Source organism: Xiphias gladius, chromosome 11 (assembly GCF_016859285.1).
Source record: "Xiphias gladius isolate SHS-SW01 ecotype Sanya breed wild chromosome 11, ASM1685928v1, whole genome shotgun sequence".
In the NCBI taxonomy this organism is placed as follows: Eukaryota; Metazoa; Chordata; class Actinopteri; order Istiophoriformes; family Xiphiidae; genus Xiphias; species Xiphias gladius.
The window spans coordinates 13,197,456-13,224,776 of record NC_053410.1 but is presented as its reverse complement, the minus strand read 5'-3'; the positions used below and the strand labels follow the sequence as shown (position 1 = coordinate 13,224,776).

Genomic DNA, 27,321 nt, shown 5'->3' with positions numbered 1-27,321 from the left:
TATCCCATGGATATTCACTGCAAAGCAGACCCCTTCTCAGCGATGCACCGTGAGTATAATGAATTAGTTTTATAGAGAAAAAACATCTCTGTGCCGTGTCTTCAGTTCCTGCGCAAAGTACGTCCAGGACGTTTGCAATGACAGCGGTGTAATTTACACAGAAAACATGCAGTCGGAAATATTGAAATGCGCTTTTATTTCGTTTTATTCTATCTGAAGTCCTTTGAGGCTCGTTATTTGCCAACGTATTATCACTGCACTGAAGACGAACCCAGCTCCCAAAGATTAAACGTCGTTTTGCCTTTAGTCGTTTTTCCAATACTCCTCTTTCCCCTTAAAAACATTAACAAAGTTTGCAAGAATGCTCGTTTTAAAACAGATTTAGTTCCGTTATTTTCGATAGTAATAAAATGTCGAACAGAAAATAATGATAAATGACTAGTTACACGCCGGAAAACAGGGATATGCCTGGTTTATCTTTGAGAGCACATGGGCCACTGAAAAGTTTCGCTTTTATTTTTTAGTTTTTCGGGAGTTTGTTGCAACAAATGGTAAAAATTCCAGCTGGTTTGAGCTGTTAAGTGAGAAAAAAATAGAAATCACCCAATTTAAATACAAAGCCTTTTTTGTTGTTGCATTTTTTTTTTTTTTTTTTTTTTGTACCTGTGAAATGACAGATACTTTAGCGAGACCAGAGCACGTTGTGTGTAAATGGACGTGTACGTGTCCCTTTATTTACCGTCTCTCACTTCAGATCTAGGTGGTTAGGAATAAAACCCGAGCTGATAAACTGCAGCAGTTGTTGAAACTCTTCGTTTTCTTCGTGTCTCCCTCCATACCATATGCTTCAAGAAGACCCGGGACTGTGTATAAATTATTTATTCCTTCTCATTCGCACCGTTTGTAATATGAGTTATCAAAGCTCATTTTAATTATTTACAGCAATTGTGCAAGGAAAATTAAACAGGTTGAAAGATAATATCTGCGACATGTGTTAGGCTGCAGGGGAAGAGATGCTCTCGGAAAATATTGCCTCACCAGGTCGATGTACAGGGCGAGAGGAGTTATTGTTGTATTTTTTTTTTTTTTTTTTTGTGGGTTCCAAAAAAGCCAGCGAAGTGTTTTTATTTTTAGTTTATTTAATGAAGTCTCTTTTATTATTATTTTTTCATTCTGTGTATTTGAAAGCAACACAGTACCTGAACTTCTGTTTTTACTCTTTGGCTGCTTCAATTTCTAACATGTTTTCTTATTATTATTATTATTATTATTATTATTATTATTATTATTATTATTATTATTACTACTACTATCATTGTGGTTGTTGTTGTTATTATTATTTAAAATTCCCTTCTGGTAAAATATATATTCCAGAAATCTTACAGTAGAAAGATTGTTGGCCAAAATTAAAATGTGCGTGCGTGTGTATACATGGAAATCATACTGTATGAGTGTATTTTAACAGTAATGTGATTTAACCTTCTAGACCGAGGATACGACACATAGCGCTCTCCCAGAAAATAAAAGAAACTAAAAAAGAATCTTCTGCAGGTATGTAATGTTATGCTCCCCTGTGCCGCTGTTGTATCCCACGCAGGGCACGGCGGTGTGAACCAGCTCGGCGGGGTGTTCGTCAACGGCAGACCACTCCCGGACGTGGTGAGGCAGCGGATCGTGGAGCTGGCCCACCAGGGCGTCCGGCCTTGCGACATCTCCAGACAGCTACGGGTCAGTCACGGCTGTGTCAGCAAAATCCTCGGCAGGTAAAAGGGGGGATCCACCACCGACAACAGAGCCCTATGTGTGTCAAACATCAATCTTCTATAGCTCCTATATGCGCACCCAGCTGTATTTCAGCCTCAGCCATCGGTTATATAGGCAGGTCATTTTTTTATTTATTTTTTTACTTTCTTTCTCTCTCTCTCTTTTTTATTTTATTTTATTGTTTTATTTTATTTTATTTTTGCTCGAACACCAGCAGTTCTGCGTCCGAGATTTTCTATTTAATCACCTGCAGCCTCGCATGAGAAAAGCATCATAATCATGAAATGAATTTCAGCAGGGACGTGTAAAGCTAAACATTAACGATTAAAAAAAAAAAAATACCCCAGAGGAATTCGAGGCTGTATTAATATTACAGGGGACTATAGGTGTGAAAGAAAGTACTATAAAGTACCACGAGGTCACTTGAAAACTGACTTTTCAGTTTCACAGATTGGAATATTACTGGCATATTAAGAAAAACACCACAGTCTACGGCCACTATAAACTCGCCTTTTAGTAACATAATCCATTAGGAAAAAATACCATAAATACTTTCAGTTGCTATATTGTTTTCATCGGTGTAAGAGCTACTTTAAACCTGATAAATTAGAGCTAACATCGTTTTACTTCAGAGCACAAATGCTGTGAGATAATATTTTGAAATATATTTTTTTCAGCTATCAGAAGGCATTTCAGAGGTATTTCATTTCACACACACTGAATGTTTGTCACCAACATTTACCAACAGGCCATGGTGGCATGTCGTGCATGCTACTGTAAGCTCATGCAGACCCCGAAACGAGGTCTAGACTGTGCTCTTACAGCTAAACTGTCCTTTGTTCTGTCCGTCTCACTGCTTATAGTGTCTGATTTTAATTACACTGCTTTTCGTTGAAAATTGGCTTTCTTCACCCTCTAGCTGACACACAGCTAGGCCTATACAACAGCACACTCTCAGACCAATAATAGATTAAAGCCGCCATCATATTTATAGGTAATTTTTTTTTTTCAATTTATTTATTTATTTATTTATTTATTTGCCCTACATGTAACTGCAGAATGTCGGGGGAGAGACTTGTTTCCACACAAACGATTTTTAAGCCAACTCTCTCATCATTCAGACGACTGCCTGAATTTGGCGAATTAAGGAGGGATCCATTCAGGAACATTCACTCTGCCCCCATGCAGGTACTATGAAACTGGCAGTATTAAGCCCGGGGTCATTGGTGGCTCCAAACCAAAGGTTGCAACGCCGAAAGTGGTGGATAAAATCGCAGAATATAAGCGCCAGAATCCAACCATGTTCGCCTGGGAGATAAGGGACCGACTACTGGCTGAGGGCGTCTGCGACAACGACACTGTCCCCAGCGTTTCGTCCATCAACAGGTAGGTGGAAATAACAGTTTTAGTTTAATTGTATTATTTTTTTAAAAAGCATGCCGAGTTGTTCCAAAGCGCCTCGATTCTTTCTGAAACAGAACCTTCCTTCCCCCCCTCCCCTTTTTTAAAAAAAAGTGTGCACACGTTTAAGAGAAAATGTCTGATTGAGCCAAATTCAAAAGGAAAATACGAGAGGGGGACAAGAGAGGGAAGCCTTGTCATTTGCCATTCGCAAATGGGATTCATCAGCTCTGAAATGCGCAGATAGCTATTTTATCCGGACATACAGGGCTGAACCGAAGTCATTTCCAGCCGAGTCTATCCGGGGTGGTCTCACAAGTGCAATTCAATCCCCCCGTGCGGCCCTCCGAGGCACAGCCAGCACGGGGGCTGAGGCTGGGGCCACGGAGAATCACATCTGTCTCGATAAAAACCGATCAATACCGCGAAACTAGATCCAGAGGCAGAGGGAAATACCCGACAAAGTCGTTCAATAAGCGGACCACACTGCGACAGAGACGGCAGCAGCCTCTTTATTGCCAACCAATTGCTCTGTTTCCCAACACCAGAGTGAATGTGGAGCGACAACAGATCACAACGCAGTCTTATTCCAGTTTTAATCCCACATTCTTATCATTATTATTATTGTTGTTGTTATTATTATTATTAATATTATTATTATTATTATTGGTTTTAATTACATTATAAGTAGAATAAATCTAAAAAAAAACCATTTCCGTCCTAAACCAGTGTTTATCAATGGGTAAATAGATTATAAAAGAGCGTCTGTTCCACTGAAGCAGCTAAAGCAGCGGACACCCAACACCTTCACCTTTCCACGTGAAGCGGGAAGGCAGCGGACAAAGTGTCTTTAGACAGGAGACGGCGGTGAAAAGCCCCGGTGCATGTGTGCAAAGTGCACAAAAAAAAAAGCCCCATAGCGACTGCGAGTGATGAACTTTGGTTAGGAGGTACTGTTCCAGAGAGCTGGTCGACGGCATTACGTTTTAATGAGCTGAAGAGAGTCTCATAACACATCGGGCTAAATGGAGGAGGTGGGTGAATCTTTACCAAAAAGAGAGAAACAGAAATGCTGGAAAATCCGGCTGCCTTGGAAATTAGGGTCTCAACAGGTCTTTTGGCGCCATTCTTTGTTCTAACCTGTTGTTCACGAACCAAGGAAAACTTCTTCAAAGGGGGTACGGTGGCAGTGTTTTACGCGTTACAGTTAGAACACATCGCTGATCATCTGCTGGTCTTGAGCTGTGTGGAACAGCACTATTAGCAAGAAATTGTTTCCTTTGAAACTCAGCTGCCCTGCGCATTAATAATTTACGTGAGACCTTGTGGCAAAGCACAAATCTGCATTTTTTTTACTTCTTGATGCATGCCCTCAGAAATCACAACATAGCAATCACTAGGTTTCACTCTTTAATTTTATTCTCCCAAAGCCTATACAAGCATTAAAGAAAGATTAATTGATATTTATTGTATTGCATAGAAAATGCAAAGTATTTTTGAAATGTTTGTAACATCGAACTCAAACTCCAGTGACAGTTTCCTGTGATTTTCACATTACATGCTTTTAAAATATATTGTTGTAATTTGTTGCTGTTATTGTTAAAGGGAGGACTTTGGGAAAGATGTGGAGGAGGAAGAAAAGTGAAAGAAGAGAAGTGAAAGAGGCAGTGGACCCCTGGTGGTCTCTGTGGTTACGGGGCTGACCTCTGCTCTGTAGACTAAAGAGGATGTCCTGGCTTTAAACACATTTTCCCCGCATGAATTATTAAAGATTACACAGATACTGGGTTGCACTTTGTTTTGTTGCGGCAGAGAGGAGTTTCCATCCGCTGCACCATGCCCAGTGGACAAAGCCATACCCATAAGGTCCTAAGCGGCTTTCAGTCATATTGATCCACATTTTAATATTTCTTTGGGGATTCTTTTTTTTTTTTTAACAACAGCCAAACACCAAAGTCGTTAATTCACCCATCGAAATTGCTTATTCAATATCAACAACATAGACTCGAAACAAAGTCCTTGAATTTATGAGGCTCCCTCAAGTCATGAGGTCAGATAACTGTTGTGGTGGGATGTTAGAAATTCAAATAAAATATTGATGTGTGTTTTCTGGAGGAGGCTGCAAGCCTTTGTTGCCCTGCCTGAAGGAGAGAGTATAGAGGACGCATGAGATACTGAGGGGAATGACAAGAGTCTGATGTACATTTTTGCCCCTGAGGAAGTTAACCCCATAGCTGCCTGTTTCAGAATTGATAGCTTATTGCTGCATGCTGCATGCACAAGTGAACCTCATCTGCAGTCTGCAAAAGTCTGTTTTTATCACACCTCAGGAGTGAGAGGGCTTGCATGTGGCATTTCTGTCGGGACACAGTGTTGCCTGTTATTGAATGATCTCACATTCTTCTTACAGTCAAAAGATTAGCATAGTCATGGTCTAATGTAATGTGTGCTCATTACAATCGAAAGATTTAGCTTTAGCTGAGATTTCAGCTAAAGCTGAGATTGTAAAAATCCCACTGTACCTTTATGTTTGTGAAAAGAATTACTGCAATCCTCAGATTTGAAAAAATTAATGTTTTCTCTACAGCCTCTAATTTTGTCATCTATAAAGTTTTCATATGATTGTGACCCCTGCTTTTATTTTATTTATGCATTTACTTTTTTTCAAAGTGCACCGCAGATGAAAAGACACTGGATGTGGCAGTGGCCTCAAGTTGGGCCATTAAGACAATACTGCTTTCCTGTCACATATAATTTATAGATCACCATTTGCATTCGCTGTTCCTCTCTGACATTCGTCGTCAACTTTTCTATCCCGGAGTCCCAATCAATAGGCTCTGATCGTCAGTGAGCCCGAAGGATTCCTGTGTGCTACACTCAGCAACAAAAAGGCCAAAAAACTACAACAGACAATGGAGAGGTGACAGAGAGATACAGAGAGGGATACAAAAATGAATTTGAGAGGAGTGGATGAAGAGAGAAAGAAAGGAAAGAAAGATAAGAGTGTGAAAGACAGACATTGTAAAGTACAGTAAAACAGAGAGCACACTGGGCAGTAGAGAAGAAATGAGAAAAGAGAATGAGGGTGGGAGTGAGAGGAGTGAAAGATCAGGTTTGAGAGATGGAGAGAGAAAGAGAGAATAAGGAGAAAAGAGAGTGGGGAGCAGGAGAGGGAGATTATTAGAGCTGGCCAGGTAGAGCCAGTGAAGCTGATCATTGAGGTGAATTGATGTGATTTCATGCTTTGTTTGCAAGATCATTCAGACCAAAGTGCAATGAAGACTTTCCCGCCACATCACATCTTACTGGTGTGGGGACTTTATCATATTTCTAACCTCAGAATCCAACTAGATTGAATCCACAATCTCAGGGGGCAGCCCCTATTCAGCCTCACACAGGAGCTGAGAGATTGCCCCTAAGGCCCCAAGATTGGCTATTTGTGACAGGGGCCTGAATATGAGGATACAAGTGCCCCAAACGATGGAGCACTTGTACATGCACGGGTGTAAGTGGACGTGATGTGCCATGTTTAAGTGTCCCGGGGCGACTGGGCCGGTGTGAAATCTCCATGCTCTGGAAGCAGTATTGATTGATCCGTGTCTGTTGTTCACTCTACCAGGATTATCCGCACCAAAGTCCAGCAGCAATTCCACCCGTCCCCTGACGGATCTGTTACACCGCTCTCCACGCCCGGCCACACCATAGGTGAGCGTGAACGAGGCTGCACACAGATTACAGCGCAGTCAAATGAGCCGATCAGGACTGCTGAAACAGGAAGAAACTAGGGCAAAAAAAACAAACAAAAAAAAACAAAACATGAACACAAAGATGCATTCACCTATTCCAACCTACATGCACCTGCATAAACACACAAATGGCCCACTCACACAGGCAGACACATAAACTGTACAAACACTAACTCAGCTTTCTCCATCAGTGCCAAGCACAGCTTCCCCCCCTGTGACCAGCGCCTCCAACGATCCCGTAGGATCCTATTCCATCAACGGCATTCTGGGTATCCCCCGCTCCAACGGCGAGAAGAGGAAACGAGATGATGGTAAGGGAGACACAAGATCCCTTTGTTTTCCGTCCTTTTAATTCTCTCCATCACTCGTCTCCTACTTTTTTCCTGTGTGTGAGGAAGATGGCGTTTATGACAGCACTGCAGCCAAGTGTGTTTCTGTGTGCTGTCTCCAGTGACTTGTTATGTTGTATATCAGGCAGGGCAAGTGTTGAGAGAGTGTTGTGATTCAATCAGCTTTTTGATGCCCTACGTTTTACCATACGCCTACAGAGCTGCATCTCAATTTTATACCATGCTCAGGCGTACTGTAGATATCCCATATAGCTGTCATACAACTCTAATCCCCCCTGGCAAGGCATCAGTGCTGCAGCTCCTTTCATTTCTATATCACAACAAGAGGCAGAAAAAGAAGCTCTTCTATGATTCTCTGCCTTGATACCATCAGTTAACTACCAGTCATTTAATATTCCACAGTATAAAGATGCATAAATGCATTTTTGACCGAAGTGTATTTTATTCTGAGGTGCTGAACAGCATTAAAAACTCAATAATAAGGTATTTTGAATGCTTGCATTCTAGACTATACATTACTAGTGGACTGGCAAGAAAAAGACCTAGACACGCTCAAAAATTAAGCGGAAGCGTGTCCGGTCAACGCCAGAATTTCTCATTCCTAGGCAAGGCAAGAGTGGACACACACTGCCTAAGGGCTAATAGATTATCGGTTGTGCAAACAATTGGCTTTTTTAATGCCTATGAATTAACATGTCCCTGGTGGAGGCCTGAACAGGTGTAGGAACAGACTGGTTGAGGCAGGGAGGGGGCTGCGCGTGTGCCTGTGTGTGTGTGTGTGTGTGTGTGTGTGTGTGTGTGTGTGTGTGTGTGTGTGTGTGTGTGTGTGTGTGTGTGTGTGTGTGTGTGTGCGTGCGTGTGTGGCCACTGTGTGTGTGTGTTGTGTTGTGCTGCTTGCTGCTGGGGATATGATGATGGGATGATATGGTTGAAAATGATCTCAAAGAGCACTCAGCCACTTCTCTTTATGTTATTTTTTTCTGTCTCTTTAGTTCTCTGGAGTGGCAACCACTTGGATGGAAGGAAAATAGGACATTGTAAGTTGAAGTTAGACAACCTTCTCTTTTGCTTTGGTCAATCAGATCACAAAACTTTCCTCTCAATTGCTGTTTTTTTGCTCTTCCAGGGTTATGAGCTTAGGAGGACGAGGTGGGGAAGATTTTTTCAATAAATAATCTACAGAGAAATTAAAATAAATTAAGCTAAAATGACTGTGAAGAATTATATTTTCCATTTAATGGCATGCAGTTCCATATACAGTAATGCAAAGTGTCGCTTATTTAGAATTGTTATCAGGCAAAGATGGCTGTGGATTTTCAGCGACAAAATGTACTTTATTGTAAACTTTATTTTTTAATGATTCTAAACTTTGCATTTCCCCTTAATTTCACTGCACACTCACTGCAGCTCATGTGTTTGGTTATTTATAGTAATTTTCAATTGCCCACATTTAAAAAAAATTATTTCAGCATTGTTGTAATTACAAAACAAAACCATAGTTATAGTCGAAGCTAAACCTATAGTTTTGCAGTGTCTGCTGCAGGCAGACCTGTATGGTAGAAAAGGCCCAGTCTACCTGAGCTAGCTAAAACAGCACTAATGTGTTTGATAAAATGTTAACATGTTGTCGTGACAACTCGCAACTATAGAAATGAGTAAATAGATAAGTAAGTGAGTAAATACATCAAAAACAAGGGGAGACCTGGAATTTGTTGCATGTCTGTAAACCAAGATTTTAAGCCTGAAAATTCACATCTGTGTCTACACTGTTGTTAATTTGACCAGGATGAACATGCTCAGTCCTTGTACCGCCGGTGCTGTGATGGTGGTGGCGTGTTCTCCTGGTGTGGCTGGAGATCAGTGGTTGCCCTTTGAGGAAGAAAAAGGTCCCCATTACTGGAGGGCTGTAGAGATAATGTAGTGTGACACGCGCTATGTACACGGGGTCCCCGTAAGATGAGCTTCAGGGACATAGGTGCCATAAGAGCCATTAATCTGTCCTTGTCATGTGTTATTACAAATTAAAAGTAGCATGTTACAATGGACGGCTTCGAGTGAAGATGGGAGGAGGAAAAAGAGAGACAGAGGAATAGTGGGATCAGAGAGAAAAAAGGGGGGTTTATGAGGTGAGGTGGGAAGAAGAAGTCCTGGCAGCCTCAGTGAGACTTGAGCAAAGATTACTTATAGGATTTGTGCATGCGTAGATACACACCTATGCATGGAAATGTGTGTGTTACACGTGTCTGTTGGTAACTCTGTGGCTTCAGATGCTCCTCACACAATGAACATAGTGACATTTAAAAAAAAATTGCAATTCTGCAGAGAAAAGCTATTAATTCACAAATTAACATCTCGCCCCCATCCTTCCCTCTATCTTGGATGTGCAAGCTATTGAAAAGACAAAAGAAATAGCCTTAAGGGGGGAAAAGAGAGAGTCTCAGCCCTATCTGTGGAGAGATTGGTTTGCATGTCTGCAAGCAGCGATACCAATTATGCCAGAGCTGGGAGAATGCGTCTCAATGCGCCCCCTCCTTTGCTCCCCCTCAAACCTCCCTCCTCCTCCTCTTCCCACCACCATCACCACCACCACCACCACCACCACCCCACCCTGAATCTATCCATAGCCAGATTTATTTGTGTATCTCATTACAGGAAATGGGATGTTGTTCCTGCCAAATGCATTAATAGTGAAGTGGGGAAATTAGCCTGTTGTACAGCATGCTCTCACTCAGTCATTTAAACCTATGGTGTAAGTGGAAGCCAAGAAAAGACAGAGAGGATTGGATGACACGCCAATGCAGTTGTCAAATGTCTTTAATACTTCTAGAAGTTCATGCACTCATTTAAAAAGTTTGGGCCTACACTCATACCTCAGAGATGATTCTGAGCTGATTATTTTGTGAGACATACCTGCTCTCATTTGGTCTCTTTTCTAAAGGAAATGCTGTGTCTATTAGAGCTGCAGCTTTGAGTAAATTCAGTGTTTTCCTAGTCTTAGCACACAGGGACAACTTACTCCTGACCTTGCTGCTGTATGCAGTCAGGTTGATGTGACCTAACTGTATGTTTCTCTCATTGCTGGCTTACCACGTCCTGGATGGAGCCCAGTGGAGCTCTAGGGAGGACAGGCAGTAGGGAGCTCCAGTGATAAATTAGATGGAAAAAGCAAAGGTCATAACTTGTGATTGTAGCGTGGGTGTGGGATGAGTGTAGAAGGAGCTGATGAGTGTTTGAGCAGAGAGAAAAAAATATGGCACTAGCAGGTTGTTCATTCATGACATAAAAGAACGATTGTACGCAGCAGCCAGAGTCATATCAACCTTGTTCAATAGCTGTGGGAAAAATGAATACAGTGGCTGTTTTGATTCGTTCAAATTTGATATTTGGCCCTTTTGGAGTTTGTCCAGTGTGTATCTTTTAGCACATATGACCCATTTGTGGAGTTTAAATCAGTTAGTGTATGGATTTGAACCTGGGCCCACACTGGTTGACTAGTCAAGCCAGTCCATGACAATGAGTCAATAGAGGATCACTTTAGAAAATAAATGCATCCAGAGCGAGACAGAAATAAATGGAATCATGAGCGCCATGATGGCCCATGTGTGCAAGAGAAAAGCCCGGGTTTGAGAGGGGCCACAGAGCGTAACATAGAGACAAGAAGCTGTTAGGGCCCCGACAGTGGAGGAGGACACAAAAGGGTCAACATTGCATTTCTCCCCCTCCTCCTTCTCCACTCTATCTCTGTCGTTCTTTCTCTTCAACATTTAATTTGTCTTCTTATCGTCCCCCTCTACTCTCTGAGTCTTTTGCATTCAGCAACATGGCCGCGTGAGTCCCCGTATATATTTGTAAACAATACACAATGAGATCCGTCACAAAAATATAAGGAGAGGGAATTCACTCAATGGAGAGGAATCATGTCAGAGAAAAGTCAATTATGGGTGCCGATGCCGAGAATTAATGGAGCGATGCATTACTCAGCTTGAGGAAGGAGAAAAGGCAAGAGAAACGAAGACACACGTTAATTGCATTTCTGAAGATACATGCCACACAGGGTGACAACGCTAAACGACAGACTGCTCCACAAAGAAAAGTAAGAGACGTGGATGGAGCCATATGAAAGAGGGAGAGGGTATATTTTTCCTTCTCATCAAGTCATTTTTGTCTGTAACTGAGCTGTAAATTACTTATTATCTTAAAACAAGTGAAAAAAAGATTATTTAAACTTGTTTTCAGTGCAAACCAAAGTGTTATTTCTTTGTTTGTGGTGAAGCAATGTGCTTTATTCTTTTTTTTTTAAATACTTTCCAGAATTTCAAGAATATATTGCAATAATCTCATTGCACTGGTCTATTTGGATTTTGTCTGTGTATTTCAGTGAGCAGTTATTACTTCACATTCATTTGGCAGATAGTTGTGTCCAAGATTACATTTTTTTTTTCTTCCCACAAACACTTATCAGGAGTAGTTCGGTGTTTTGTTTAAGGAGACTCTGACATGGTGTAGCCAGGAATCAAACCACCAACCTTACGATTAAAGGCCAACTTACTCTGAGTTGACTCACCTTAGCTACAGCCACCCTCTTATTAATGTTATAGACTCACAAAACCAATCCAAATAGTTGTGTACTTTTATTCATCCATTATAAACTTTCTGCATTGGCCTGGATCTGAGAATTTGAATTAAGGTAAATAAAATAACTGGAGTGCTTCAAAATACTATCGATGCAGCCTTAGTGCTGGCAGCCAGTGCAAATCAAATAAGCATCACTATGCCTGCTGACAGTCAGTACACTGGTTGGTGGTGCTAAATCGAATTAATAAAGCTCTTAAACACGCCACAACATAACAGGATCTTAACAGCCATGGCAGTGTTGCTGCCTCTCTCCCTCTCTCTCCACCACCCCACCCACCTCTCTCCTTTCCGCTTCAGAGGTTTCATAAATATAGCTAGCTTACAGGGAAGGAGTGTTCACCCTCTGGGTATACCAGTTTGTTTGTGCTCTCTCTCTTTTTTTTAAAGCTTAACTGCATTTTTAAAAACATCAACAAATGATCCACAATTTGCGATAGCATCATTTCACCTATCAGCAGAGGACGAATAAGTAAACGTACGACTCGCAGCCTCTGATCTAGGAAACCCCGTGTCATTGATTTACGGAGAGAGCCAGGCAGTGTGTAGGAATTCATTTGCCTTTCAAACAAGCCCCCACCTCTACTCTCCTCTGAGTTATCTTATCACAGGAACAGGGGAGATGAAAGAAGGACATAAAGTGCCGCCATGCCAACACAGGACGTTAACATCCCCCTTAGAGACAAAGCAAGACAGAACAGCTTTTGATACCATTGTAGTCTGTTTCACAGTAGCTACTGCCATGGCTAACTCTATGTGTGTGTGTGTGTGTGTGTGTGTGTGTGTGTGTGTGTGTGTGTGTGTGTGTGTGTGTGTGTGTGTGTGTGTGTGTAGAAATGGCTGAAAGTGTGAGTATTGGTTTGCTGAAGGCGTACAGGTACTTTTAGATTATTTTATCACACAAGTGTTAAACAAGAAGACCATTTGCAGTTTCATGCCCACTGGTTGAGTTTGTCTTTGGGGCTTTGAGTTGGTACCAAGCTCTATAGTCCAAATAAAATGTTTGAATACATTATGATGTAATATATAACTTTTGGACACAATGAGGTAAAACTGCATCTGTCTCTTCAAGCTGATCAAAGAGAGTACTTACCAAAAAAGTCCTTTGCTTTAGGGATGGTGTGTGAATGTCACTGTTGGAGAGTCTTGTTTTTATCTCGGTTTGTCTCCTCACACTTTGGTGTAAAAAAAACAAAGAGATGCAGTGAGCTGGTGCTGTGGGAGTGATAAGAGAATACCTGCTGAGACACCCAAAGGGGTTGAAGAACCAGTGAGAAAATGAAAAAAAAAAGCCAGTCAATGAGACACACACACACACACACACACACACACACACACACACACACACACACACACACACACACACACACACACACACATACACACACACACACACACACACACATCTGACAGCCAGGCTTCACACTCCACTTGACACGCTGACTGTCAAAGGATGAATCTGATTTATTGCAGCTTTCTTATGATATATGTCAAACATCAACCTCTAATGGCAAATTCTGAAAACAAATGATTTAGTTTTATTTCTGTTTAACAGCCAAATCAGTAATTTTTTGGCCACATAAATTTGAAATATATTCACATATGTAACTGAAGAGCTAGATATGAAAAAACTGTGTGTGTCGGAAACGAACATGATTTAAAAATTAGGCCTGTTTCATCCTAATTTTTAAAACCTTACTGGTTAAAACAAACATTTAACATCACCACAAAGTGTTGCTAAAATAGATTTAGTCATTGTTTATTGTTAGTCCTTGTGTTAAAGTGACTGTCAGTCAATTAACAGGTACCAAAATTGGTTTTTAATTTTGGTTGTGAGACTTTATGTTTAGATCACAGAAAGTGAACAAACAAGTATCCTGCGATTGGAATCTATGTCCATTTGCTTCCAGTTCAGAAAGCCTGATAAGATTGGAGGGGGGGGGGGGGCGGGGGGGGCTGAGTATAAGCATGCTCCTCCATTGAGAATGACAAACACTTGCTACTGATCAAACTTACCACTTTTCTCAGACCAGCTGATACGAGGTAATTAATGACTCCATTTTCTTCTGTACCAAACACAACAATTGAGTTTCATACAGCAACACTAATGCTGCTCCACCACCTCCCAGCCCTTCACCCTAAGGAGCTGTTTAGAGAAAAAAGAAAGAAAAAAGAAAAAGTCTGTGCTAAAACACTTGGTTAACTGATGGAGGGGAAAACACATGGGGTAGGAGAAAAAACATATTCTTTCATAAATGTTACACAAAGCTGAAGTCAATATATTTTAGTGGTGAAACTCACATATACTTACCCACCAACACACGCCTTGCTCTCTACACTTACACACACTCATACCCAATTGCGGTTCTCTATTCCATTCTCTCCATGGATCTATTTCTCGGTGTGAGCCGGGTTCATCCTCTGGCCTCAGCCATTGAAAAAAGGTCAAGCAGCCGAGCAGAATGGCAATAACGCCCCTGAAATGGTACCATCAGTGGAACATGATTGATCAATTGAATTCCATAGCACAGAAAAATGTGGGATTAAGTAGAGTATTATACGCACAATGAGTTGAGGCATGATGTTCATTCCAAGTTCATTTCGCCTCCCTCCTCTGCTGGCGGATCAGGCAATCAATAGCGGCCTTGCATATCATATATCACCGCTGGCTCGCCCAGGAGAGAACATAATCTGCTGCAAATTTAGAATGACAGATTTGTACGGGAGCTAAAGCCCTCATCCGCTGTTGGCGGTGGGGTACAGGGAGAAAAGGGAGGGTGATGGGAGGCAAGCAGTGGAGTGGAGTTTCCTGGGATGCTGGCTGGAGGTTTTAGCGGCTTTTTTTCTTTCAGTGTTCAGGACTTGATGAGTGAGCGGAGGGAGAGCTGTAGCAGCAGCAGCGGGCTCCCTTGCCCAGTTGATAGGGTCAGAGATCAGGAGAACGAGGGAAGCATAGGCTCATTTGTTTATATAGAGTGTGACCGAGTGAGGAAATGCATACGCTTGCCCTCGACGCCCCGTCCTCATTTGGCCCTGAACACCGTCCCCACTCCATTCTGTTTTCCAGAAGACAGGCAATATGGGGGGGATGGAGAGAGAGAAAGAGAGACAGAGAGAGGGAAGGGTAATATGTTCAGGAGGAAATAGTACAGTTAAATAATGGCTTTCCATTTCCCGCTGGCAGAATGAGAGGCTCTATATGTAATCGCCAGCCCTACTTTCTCCTCCTGAAACACACACTCTCCCTTACAAGTATATATTTGCACTGAAGGTAATCCATCAATTACCATAGACCTATCACATGATGACCGTGCTGATGGTGGCCGCGACGAGAGGTGGGGGTAGGCAGAGAGCTGCTTGAGAGAGTGTATGTGTATGAGAGGAAGAGAGAGAGAGAGTGAAAAACAGAGACGAAGATAAAAAGCAGACATGCTGGTGGGTCTCCCTGAATTTACTACTGCTCCTCATGCCATCACTCTCATACCCGTTGAGCTCAAAAATCTTCTCCTCATGCTTATCTCACAATGCTAGCCTGCTAGAATAATGTCAAGTAAGAAGACGAGCCATGCCCTGACGCAGAATGCTGTCACCCTCCCTTCCTCCTTCCCTTCCTTCTCTCCTCCTTTCTCTAGATGGCTCTGATGGCTCAGGCCCCGGCAGCGACTCTCAGGGCAGTGTGGAGAGTTTAAGGAAGCATCTGCGAGCAGACGCCTTCACCCAGCAGCAGCTGGAGGCCCTGGACCGTGTGTTTGAACGTCCTTCTTACCCTGATGTCTTCCCCACTTCAGAACACATCAAACCTGAACAGGTTGGCCGGACAGATTTCTTTCTAACATTGACATTTACAGCCCTGCACCGACATCCTAGTTTCTATCTTCCTGTCTGTCCTTAAGTTGTAGTTGCCAACAATAAAATAATTTTACACTGAGTTATAACATTATATAGTGAGTAAACTGGTACACATTTTGACACTGGCAACAAAAAAGCTCTGTATAACTCCTTGCTCAAAGCAAACTACAAGCCTTCGGCCTATTACAGCGGATAACCTTTATTTACATTCATTAGACTTTTAAACAACAAGAGACTATTAATTTTTACATTGGAACTCTATGTGGGTGCCCATGCAGCCTTAGCAGTGCCCTAATTGAGTTCATTTTCATCTCTGCGCGATCGCAGGGAATTACAGCGGCGATAAATCAGAGGGACAGCCCCTCAGCCTGCTATACAGCCCCTAATGCAGCTAATTACCAAAGTGATTTCTACGGCAAGATCAATACCAAAACGAATTGGAAATGACTTGCAATCACAAAGAGTGCAGGAGAAGGTATTAAAAAGGCGAGAGAAAGGTGGAGGAGGGGAGAGAAAAACGGCGTCAGAATGGTCCAGAAAAATCAGTTTTAATTTAATGTAATATTAATCAGGCCGCTTTCCCCTCTTTCTGTGCACCTCCTTTTTTCTCCCTGTTTCCAACACCCCCTCCTTTTCTTAAACTGGTGAAAAGGTGGGATATTAGGCTATTAGGGGCTTGTCTGGTGTCTGCGTCAGGGCATTAAAAAGCCATTTTGAGGAGGCCAGGCTGAATAGGCCTCATCCCTCCCACACTTCTGGCAGCCATGTGGTCAGGTCATTCAGGGCCCTCTGTGCTTGCCACTCGCCCTCCGCCCAGCCCTGCCCAGCCCTGCCCACAGCCCATCTGCATGACAAAATGGCTCTTGTGCCGCTGAGGCCCAGCGGAATAGAGAGGAACATCCAGCCTAGTGCCAGGGAACAGTTGTAAGCAGACAATTAGAGTTGATCTGGGATAGAGGCAGACAAGACTGGGGTCACCAGCTTGCCCCTGTGGGACCCCGTCCCATTGAGACAAACAGATGCACACACGCAGTCTGATACAAACACTCACAGACACAAATGTGTGCACACACACTTATCCTTTTAAAAAAGAGTCAGGTCAGGAAGTGTCATCACATTAACAACAGGATTCATCTGAGCTGCTAGCATAGTCTCAACCCAAGATTAAAGCGAGTAAATACGAAGGAGACCAGTTGGTGGTTGATCATCACGTGATGTTTTTTTAGTGCAGCACAGTAGACTATTGAATTTTTTGAATGAGAAATTTCAAAACATGATGGCTACAGCTGCGCATCATGTTCCACACAACTGAAAAGAAATGCAATGAAAACCTCCAATATATAGTAAAAGAAAAATACTAATAAATGTATAAAAGGCATAAAAAATACTTGCTATTTTATCATTTTATTAACCCAGTTTTATGTGTTCATCCTGGAGGCAAAGCACAAAGGTTGATTTTTGAGATTGTACTCCCCTTTAAAAAAACACACCACATGTCTCTCCTGTAACAAAGCCCTGAATGTCTCCTCCCTTGACTGGTCACAGGGATGACTGCAGTGGAGCACAAAGAGCCAGCTGACACCCCGTCCTTTCAGTCCTCTCCCAATCCCTCTCTCATCCCACTCTCCCTTTCTGCCTTCTCCTCAGACAAGCCCTAATGCATGCATACATCATGGGTCTTGGTAAAGCACAGGGAGTGGGGACGGGATGGGTTGAGGGGGGGGTGGTGGTGTTCACAGAATTCACAGGAAATATTCAGAGTAAAACACAGTGAGAGGATCACAGACAGCTTCCTCGGATACAGCAGGGGTTATCTTCAGACATATTTCACATATCGTCACTTAAACTGGCAGATCTGCTCTAAATCTTTAACCCAAAGAGGGCTTGCATGTAGTACAGCAGTGCCATTAACCAGATCATGACACACTCTGGTGGAATGTCAAATCATTTTACATAGAAAATGTGAATTGCTGTTTTTGATTGCCACCCATTCACAGGTGCATTTTCCTGTTGACATTTTTGTGCATTTGTTGCGTATTTGTCGACAGGCGAATGAGTACTCTCTCCCATCCCTGAATGCTGGCCTGGAAGACGTGAAGCCGAGCCTCTCCACCAGCGCCAGCTCCGACCTCGCCTCCAGTGTCTCCCAGAGCTACTCTGTTGTGACAGGTACAATTTGACTCATGCTACATTGATCCCTAAAAGAACACACATAGCTGCAGCAGGTCAAAGACATCTGCAGCGAGGTGGTTGAACTTACAGGACTCAGTGTTCAGGGCACAAGCATAGTGTATTTAGCTCTGCTTCTGCTGCGAGGTCTTACCATCCTATCCATCCAGCTGTTGTCCCAAACTAAACACATAAAGTAACATTTCTGATTATAGCAAGTATTAACATGGAACTACCAAATTCTTCTAAATTGTCCCTTGTCTCTTCTCACCAGCCAAGCTAATCTGTTTTCCAAAACTTTCTCAAAACTTCTTCATGCCCCTGGTATCAAAAAGTTCAGTCCAATTCAACCCCACAATCAGCAGTATCCACATGTCGAGTTAGTTGTAGCTGGAAAAGATGATGGCATTTAATAATAATATACCTAAAATACATTATCTGATAAATCAATAATTTTTTAATGGACTTTTGGGTTTCATTTTTACATATACTAGCTTATTGGGCATATTATCCTCAGGGTTGAAAGTACTAAGTATTAAGATATTGCATTATGATTGACTCATCAAAGTTCTGACTGCCACCTCCTGATGGCACGCACATTTTCCAGCGATATAAAATTCTTATCACTAAATGAAAAAGCTCTTTCAAGGCCGTTTTTTTGAGGCACTCTGTATTTATTTCCAGAGTGAGGTGATATATCATCCGAGACCATTAAATCCTACAGGCCTTTCACACGCTGCTCCTAACTGGCTATTGTGTTTGCCTGGATTGGCCCGCTAACAGATTGAGTGGGAGCACTTCTCGTAAGAGACAGCAGCTGTTCTCGCCGTGACACGGCGTTGTCATCAAAGGCCATGATAGCCTGTTGATTGACAGCGGCTGGAAAGGCACCGTGGCTGGCTGGCTGCCTCATGCTGTGGAGGGAGAGACCCAGATACAGATGAGACACAAGCAGTTAAGGAAATACTGAAGTTACAGGTTTTTTCCAATTTATGAACTGGCTGCTGTTTTCAATAGTAACTTCCACTGAGAGCCAACAGGTAATGGCAGGTGGAGTGTATTGAATATCATGTCGTATTAACTATCTGTATCATATAACCCACACTAACCCACCCTGTATTGCACACTGGCGTCTTTTGCTCTGCTGTCAAGGTTGATGGCAGCCTGGTTAATTGAAATATTGTTTCATTGTGGCTGCTGAGGCACTTTCCCAGGAGAGGTTAGGTTTACTGGTGGCCACACTGACTCGAGAATAATATGCCAGCCTTTTAATAAAACGTCCATAATTATGCAGTGGGCATCAAAGTCAATGAGTCCACTGTGGTGTGTGTGTGTGTGTGTGTGTGTGTGTGTGTGTGTGTGTGTGTGTGTGTGTGTGTGTGTGTGTGTGTGTGTGTGTGTGTGTGAGAGAGAGAGAGAGAGAGAGAGTTAGTAAAGAGGAGGATAGCATTATTGAAAACTGCAGTGGCCCTTCTCAAATGATCCCTATAGTCCTTCCCTGGACCCAGGCACAGAGCTATGGGAAAAGAAAGACCCCTTTTTTATTCCTGAATATGAGGGGAGGTAGATTTGCCCCAGAAAGTTGGGCCTCAGGAGACGAAAGGTGTGTTTTTGTCTTTTATGCTGAGCTACGCCTATGAAAGCGGTCTCGCTCTGGGGAGCACACTCTTAGCAGGTGGCCTCCAAGCCACCTCGGGGCCTGGGGCCTCCTAAAGAGATACATGTGAGAGCCACAGATTGCATAATTAGGAGTTGGACTAACAAAACTTTAAGATGAATATGACAACATACTTGGTACACCCATTTAAAAAAAGTGTCTGAGTATTCTGAGCTCCAAATTAAACTCAGACGTAATATCCAGTAAACTTTTATTACTTAATTTTCACATCTATGCAAAGTAATGCATGAAGCATTTGATTGGATGTAGGTTGTTAGTGCATAATATTATTTTTTCTGCCATTAGCAAACCCTGTAAATAGGAATGTATGCTAAGGCTGAAAAATGCTAAATTACCTTCCTCACTTAGGCTGAGATCCAATTATCAATAAATTATGCTCTCATACTGGATGGAGCTACTAGATTATATTCATTCTTTAAATGTTCCCAATTAAAATTCATACAGTTATTGATCTTGTTGATTTTATGTCCTGAAATTTGCATAATCTATTAAAGATGAATGATTAATGAAGTGCTCAGTTTTGCATTCCAAGGGCACTAGTGAAAGCAATGTCGGCCCTCCTTTGTGTCCTCTGTTCACCCTAATGTGTGAAAGAGACGGTTACCTAGCAAGGAGGGTGACAGCCAAATCAGAGAGAAATTGGGGCACTGAAATGCACTGCTGGGATTTAGTAAAACGCAAAATTTCCTCTTCTGCAGAATGAATATCTCAAGATTTTCAATATTTAAATTAAACTTCATTGTAATGTTACCATCCTAGTGAAAAAGAATTATCAATATTTTTTGTACAGGAGAATATTATCCTATCTCCCTAAAGATAATGTTGGCAAGCAGATCATAACAAATTGAATGGCGTCATATATTCGCTTATTCGCCGGGATAAGAAGTAAACGGAGCACTTTGTTCTGGTGTATACTCACTGTAGAGAAGCTGTTGTGCTTGTGTGTGTCTGTGTCCAGTAGGTGAACACTGTGAACTCTTCAGTGCATCCATGGATAGAACAGCATGTCATGATTCACCCCTGGTCTCTGGCTCTGGTCCAGCATTTGTGTGTCTGCACAATTTTCTATTAATACCTGACCAGAGTAAGCAACCTTCAGTATCCTGCAGATCATGATTTTAGTTGTTCTAGTCTTGAAACGTGCTTTATATTTGCTATAATATTGCAGCTCCTTATCAGTAGTTAAATAGGGTTACATCCTATGAGAGTTCAGTGGTCTCTGTGCAGGCTGGGCTCGATAATCACTCTCAACAGAGCCTGTAGGGAGGCTGGGTGTAAATGGGCACCCCTCTGACCTACTACAACTCTAGCAGATGTGAAGATCCAATGCTATTCCATCTGTCCTTATATCTATCTGACTTCTCACCTATCTATTTCTCTTGCTCCCTATGAGTGAAAAACGACAAAGCTGTACAGATGAGAGAGTGGAGGTGAAAAAACAACATTTTATTTCAAATGAATTTCAGCTCAAATGTTCACCACACTCCGAGCCTTGGCAGTTCCAGCTACTCTCTGCTGGGCCGCAAACAACAAGCAGCCAACTAACCTGCGGTGCCTGGTGTGTTGCCGTGTGACAAACGGCTTGTCTCAGCTCAGTTAACGCCCGCAGCTCTGAGATCGGAAATTAATGTTTATATCAACCCCCCACAACAGCACGCTAACCTTTGAGCACACATCTGATAATGAATGACTTTAAACATGCAGACGGGGGATTCTAGCTATTTGGGCCCACAAATATTCTTTACTCACACTTGGATGCAGCCTTTGACAATCGTTCTTTTGGCCCTTTATTGTGGTTAGAAATTACCACCTCTACAATGAAAGAAAGCTAAGGTAGAGGTTTAACTGGCTGCACTTGAAGCAAACATGACTGTGTCCCTGTTGAGGTAAATTTAACACTTAATTTTCTGTAGGCTGGTCTCCAGTTGACTTTGCTTTACCCACACAAGACAGAAGTTTTTCTGGGATCTTCCACATACAGTAGGAATAAAAATGTTCTCTGTAGATTGAATGTCAGCGTTCGAAGACGAGAGTTCCAGTAAATGGTTTGCGAACCAAAGTTCCTTGGTGTACATTTAAAAATGAAATGCTCACTTGAGAGGAGGCTGTTGTAGCTATATCCGAGGACTGTTCTTAACAGTAGGTTCTTAACAGTCCATTTCTATGGTTGATGGGGTCTGTAGACATGGTATCAGTGGTGGAACAGAGACAGATGTTGGAGAACTCTATAGCATCTCCACTCTCTCAGAGATGTGTTTGCTGGGAAGAAGAGTCCCCAAGGACCCTGAGTTTATCTTCCATCTCCATCATCAAGGCCTGTGATTTGACAGGCTCCCTTTACCCAGGCTCTGCCTCGTCTCCAGGACAATAAGCAACACCATGTCTGATTAGTTTCAGAGTTCAGTGGTCTTGAACACAGCGTTTGTATCAGTTGTTGTTGCATCGTAACCCCTGTCTGTTTGACAACGGTTGCTCAGGCGCTGAGAAAACAGAAGCCTACTGTATGCAGGAAATCTCAGATACGCTGTAAACAGGCTCCGCCTGGGCTTCATGTCAGGCACCCTCAGTATCATCTTAAAGTTTAGATTAATGTCCAAGAGGTTTTTTTAAATATGTATGGCGTCTGTAAGGTTGTTTTAAAATGTAGCCTCTCGGTAGGCTGGTAAATTCCTGCTAAATGGTTTCGGCTTGCTGTGGACGTGTAATGCCACTGATCTAGGTGCATGTTGAATATAGTCCTTTTATGGTTTTTCTGACAGAGGCTAACCACTAACATTATCTGCTGTAATGTCTTGTATTAATGAATGCCTTGGGATGGGGGTTGTTTTGCATCCAAATCAACCACAGGGTAACTGGACTTTTCAAGGCTGTTTTGACTTTAAATACTTTAACAGACTGCATGTTAGATATAATTAACTGAAGAGCAGAACTGAGCGCAAGCCATTTGCAATCATTCCTTTATGCAGGCCCTGTTTCCAATAAATTTCTGACACACTTGTACAGTGCATGTGACAAAGTTATGGTTGACCCAATTAAATGCAAAAGCCCACTCATTAGAATATTTCTGTTCATGCCAGAGATTCATGGCAACCATTCTTTTTAATGATTTGATCATAAGTCAAATATGTGTACGGTTATACATTGTGTTGTTTCCTCAATAAAGATGGTATTTGTCTCAATTAGATGCAGGTATTCGGTGGAGTTGTGGTACCTCTGTCTAAATCAACAGCTACAGCTGTCACGAAGACAAAGATGTTTGGAAAACCTGCCCCAGATTTCTATGCAAAAGCAGTCGGTTACTTTGCCTGATTCCCTGGCATTAGATTCATAGTGCTGACAGGGTTGCATAGAGCGCTTCCATAGAGCAGCCCTTATCTTAATGAGGAATTGCAACACACAGTCCTGTTGTAAAACAACAATGATGGGGGAAGCAGCTAATGAGGCTATCATGGTGTCGGGAAAGAGCCATCTCTCCCTGAAGGCCCCAGCGAGCAGTACAGGCTCTGCAGCAGACGTGGAGAGGATGGAGACAGAGCTCACATTGATTACAGAGGTTCGAGAGGCAGAGCCGGTGAAATGAAAGATGCCAAGACTCATCATCCAAATTAGATCAAAGTGTAGAGTTTTGAACTGTCTGCGAGCCGATTGTTTGGTTATTTGTGGGAGTGATTTTGTTGTGAGAAAGCAGCCGTGAGATTATGTTGTTTGTTTACCCAGAACCTTGGGGAAATTTTTTATGCATTTGAGCTTGATTGATCAGGCGCAATGTGTTGTTGCAACATTTAACTGGTGTATGTTTCCACTTAGTTGAGTGAGTTACTGCTGCATATAAGATTATTATTATAAGATATGTAAATGAACAAATCAACTGCTAAAGACTGCTTATCTATTCAGAATTCATATGAATTCATATGTCTAGTCTTGCGTTGGTAAAAGATAGGAAGTTAATGTGTAGTTGCAAGTTTACTTCTTGCAGTGTTCCTCGTCTTTTAGGCTCTAATTCATACCACAAATCTGCTCAGGATTTGGGATCCTGTCTCTGTTTGATGTGTCGCCCTGTGGCTATGTGCATGACAAATCTAAAAACCTCTGCTGTGACAGATTTGATTTTTTTTTTTTTTTTTTGCCTCTGTACAGTAGTTTTCCTTTTGGTTATTTGGACATTTAGAAAACTATACATCCATCCCAACATACATTTGAGTGACTGAAGTGAAAGCATGTACAGTATGTGAGGAGTTGCATGTCTACATTATCTCGAGTTTTTTTCCTTTTCTTTTGTCTCCACCTGGCAGACTCTCACCCATCATATCCACCTTCCATGTGTGTAAAGCGGGAGCCCCATGAGGCATCCTTTGCCCCCTTCACCCCCTCCTCTGTTGGGGACTCTGCTCTAGCTGACATCTTGCCCCACCAGTCCAGCCTCTCTGTAGATGCCTCTACTCCCAGCTACCCTGCCCATGCCCACGGCCCCTGCTACAGCCAGTATGCCAGCCAACCCTTTATAGCAGGTACAACTTTACCCTTAAGGCCCCGTACCCAGATCAAAATTCAATCAAGGTCACTCTGTCTAGTTGACTTTTTTTTTTTTGGTCTCTTTGTTTTTTCACATTGCAAAACCATCAATCCCATCATGCTTTGTGGCTTCACTGTTGTGTATTCAGGAGCAAAACTGACCGCCCCTCATTAACAGCGACTGCTCACTCCCCCTTTTCACACTGCTTTTCTCCAGTTCAGGGAGGGGGCTGGGAAAGGGGATACAGAGGCAGAGATGTAGGGCTGATGCTGGGGCCTGCTTTGGACCCATAACTCCCTGTCCTGTGTGCCCCTTCATCCAGTCGGGCCCGATGCTGTCACTGTTAATTACAGAGCTGAATTTGGAGCAGAGAGCAGAGTGAGCTCTCATTGGCCTGATGCTCCTGTCAGTTTTTAAGCTGCCTATGACAGTGGTACATTAATGTTACTATAGTTGCAGCCTCTGATGAAACAATTTAATAAAAATAATTTAAATAACTTTCCTGAAGTTAACAGGGTCCAGAGGGAAACTTACCCCTCCTCAAAAAAAGCGTCTTGAAAAATACAAAACTACAATGACATTGTTACTGTAATGGCAGACAAAATGATCAACCCTATATCCTAGAAATTGCGTTTAAATACAACATCTTGAGGGAAACATAATACCGTCCACATTAAGTTTTGTATTAGTCAACAATAATGAGGAAATTTAAACTTTTTTATGGTCATATTTAGGTACTTGCAGAACTTGATTATGGTTAAGGAAACGTTATGGCTAGAAAAAGTCCAGGATGACTTTGAGCACAAGATAAAATGTGTTCACTTTATTGACATTTAAACAAAATCACAATATTTCTTCCTTAACCAAAGTTCTTTACTTGCCTAAACGTAACGACGCAGGTCTCTGGATGCGAACCCTGGTCTGTAGTTTCAAAATCCTCTACTATGTGGCACAAAAATATAGCACTTCCTTCACAGAAAAAAAACATTGCCCGTGAACATAATCCAGACAGTGGTTGCATGTATACAATAATTACTGTATATAATTTCTTGGAGAAAGAAAAATAGAAACATATTTCTGTGTTCAAGCATCATTGTAACTGTTCCTCCTGTTTGGCTGCAGGTCGAGACATGGCAAGTACCACCTTACCTGGCTACCCGCCTCATGTCCCCCCCACAGGACAAGGCAGCTACCCCACCTCCACACTCGCTGGAATGGTTCCTGGTAGGTGACGCTATTCCCTTTTTACGATGCTTTTAATTTTACTTTCACAGATTTTAATTTCACTAGATAGTCCCTTTCAGTTGATCTTGTTTAAACACCTTGAGGTCACTTTAAGATAAACAAGTGGGAATGCTTTTCTGTGATTTTTTGTAACAGTACAGATGTATACTAGAAACACATACAAACTCCCAGTCATTCCTGAGAAACTGAAGAGAGCTTAAATCATTGCTCTGGACTCAAAGGATTGAAGGAAGCTTGTTATAGCTTTGTTAGACTGCGGTTAGCGTGTGGTTAGCATCTGCGGATGAGGACATTAGATGAACTCGATAGGCGATCACCACAATCAGTGGCCGTGAGATAGGACAGTTCCTCTCAGTTACACTCCAGCTCCCAGCGCTCATTACCCTTGCCGTGTCCACACAGCGCACTCTCACCAGCCCCGTCGATAAACACTGCTTTTGCTCCTCTCCTCGCCTCCCCGGACATTCAGGGCTGCAGAGCGTATCTCTTTCCCCTCTACTTAACCTGCAGTTCAGGTTCACAGCAAACAGTTAAGGGTCAAAACACAGAGGCGTGGAGGGCCTGTAAATATTTAAATCACTATCTCTCTCAGGGATGAGCTCGAGTTACACGACCAGCAGTGAGGATGCTGTAGCTGCCAGCACATGTAGATCTCGCCTCCAAACAACTGAAAACACTATTCCCTTTATTGTTCATAGACATGAACCTTTCACACTGACGGATAGTCGAAGCAAGCGTGCAGCATTTACAAGTGAGCTCCACGTTCATGCGGATAACATTTTAAGATAAAGATGGAGATAAAAGTTAAATTGAGAAACTTTGTTTTGCTTTACTGGATATACTTGATATACTTACTCAAAAACAGATACAAGCACAGAAGTACAAAAAATGCCCTCTTAATCCAGGGGTTGTAGGTTTTTTATCTGCAGGCAACTGACAAGGATTTAGTGACTGGCCCTAAACACTGTTAAAGCAAAGACCCTTCCTCAGCAGCTTCATATAAAACCCAACCTTTATGGTCTCGTAAAAGAAAGAAACCTGTGGACCCTCAGCATCGCTCTCTGACATCCCCTCAGTCTCCTGTCCTTTCCACCACGACCTGCACTGGAGGACTAAGAGAAAATGAGAGTCTCAGAGAACCTATTAGGGAGTTTTGAAGCGAAGCATCATCACTTAAAAGCAGGGGAAAAAAGCACCGAAGTCCTCACCTAAGGAAAGAATAGAGGAAATCCCAGAGACTAACAGAGGATTAATAAAACAATCAATTCACCTGAAGGGACAGTGGAGAAAAGCTATACAAGCAGCCAGGACAAATGGCTCAAAAACATTTTTGTGTGACATGACTGTAATGTAACTACAGTGTAACTTTTTTTTTTTTTTCAGTTTGTTAGCTCTCTGCTAATGTTTGTTTTTATTGATTTGTTCTCTAGGAGGGGACTTTTCTGGAAACCCTTACTCTCATCCACAATACACCACTTACAATGAAGCATGGCGGTTCAGCAATCCAGCATTACTAAGTAAGTGACTTTGTCTTATGTAATAAAAACTGCCAAACATACTGTACGTACTGTACATTAATGAACTTTGATCTGTTCTAGACTTCTTCTAAAATTAAAGTCATATTCAGAAGCATTAATAAAAATCTCCTGGCACCATGTATTCTCTGTCCTTGGGGCTATAAACACGTGTCTTACATGACGTTTGACCTCATGGTTTCCAACGGCTCGTTCTTCTGTTAACTTTCAGGTTCCCCTTATTATTATAGTGCCGCATCCCGTGGCTCCGCACCTCCCACTGCTGCCACTGCCTACGACCGCCACTAGTTACCATGGAGACCAGCTCAAACTGCAGGGCCAGGGCTTTGGCCTCCATATTGTCCCCGTCTGAGAAACACTGAGGTCAAAGGGAAGCGAGGTGGAATCCTAAAGGAAAGCCCGTGATGTTATGTGATGTGGAGGAAGGATCAGCAAGGTT

At 42.3% G+C, this 27,321-nt stretch overlaps 1 protein-coding gene across 6 annotated transcripts; it reads left to right on the top strand.

Annotated features, from left to right (window-relative positions):
* pax2a (paired box 2a) lies at positions 1-27,321 on the top strand. Of its 6 annotated transcripts, none has more exons than XM_040140201.1 (11): positions 1-49; positions 565-567; positions 1,598-1,763; positions 2,953-3,150; positions 6,785-6,870; positions 7,103-7,222; positions 15,526-15,701; positions 17,791-17,911; positions 25,225-25,326; positions 26,778-26,864; positions 27,094-27,229. In XM_040140201.1, exons 1-11 carry the CDS (start codon positions 7-9, stop codon positions 27,168-27,170), a joined length of 1,179 nt encoding a protein of 392 aa, XP_039996135.1. In that variant the 5' UTR covers positions 1-6; the 3' UTR covers positions 27,171-27,229. The 6 variants fall into 6 exon arrangements, with proteins under 6 accessions (XP_039996135.1, XP_039996132.1, XP_039996131.1 ...); XM_040140198.1 differs by having other exon boundaries at positions 7-49; positions 27,113-27,321; XM_040140197.1 differs by lacking the exon at positions 565-567 and adding an exon at positions 8,254-8,298 and having other exon boundaries at positions 7-49.

Excerpts from the sequence above, each read along its gene's own strand:
- pax2a (XM_040140196.1), top strand. The coding sequence starts at position 7 with ATGGATATTCACTGCAAAGCAGACCCCTTCTCAGCGATGCACC. Across the intron at positions 8,299-15,525 it reads TGGAAGGAAAATAGGACATT|ATGGCTCTGATGGCTCAGGC; the intron begins GTAAGTTGAAGT and ends TCCTTTCTCTAG. Across the intron at positions 26,865-27,093 it reads CAGCAATCCAGCATTACTAA|GTTCCCCTTATTATTATAGT; the intron begins GTAAGTGACTTT and ends GTTAACTTTCAG.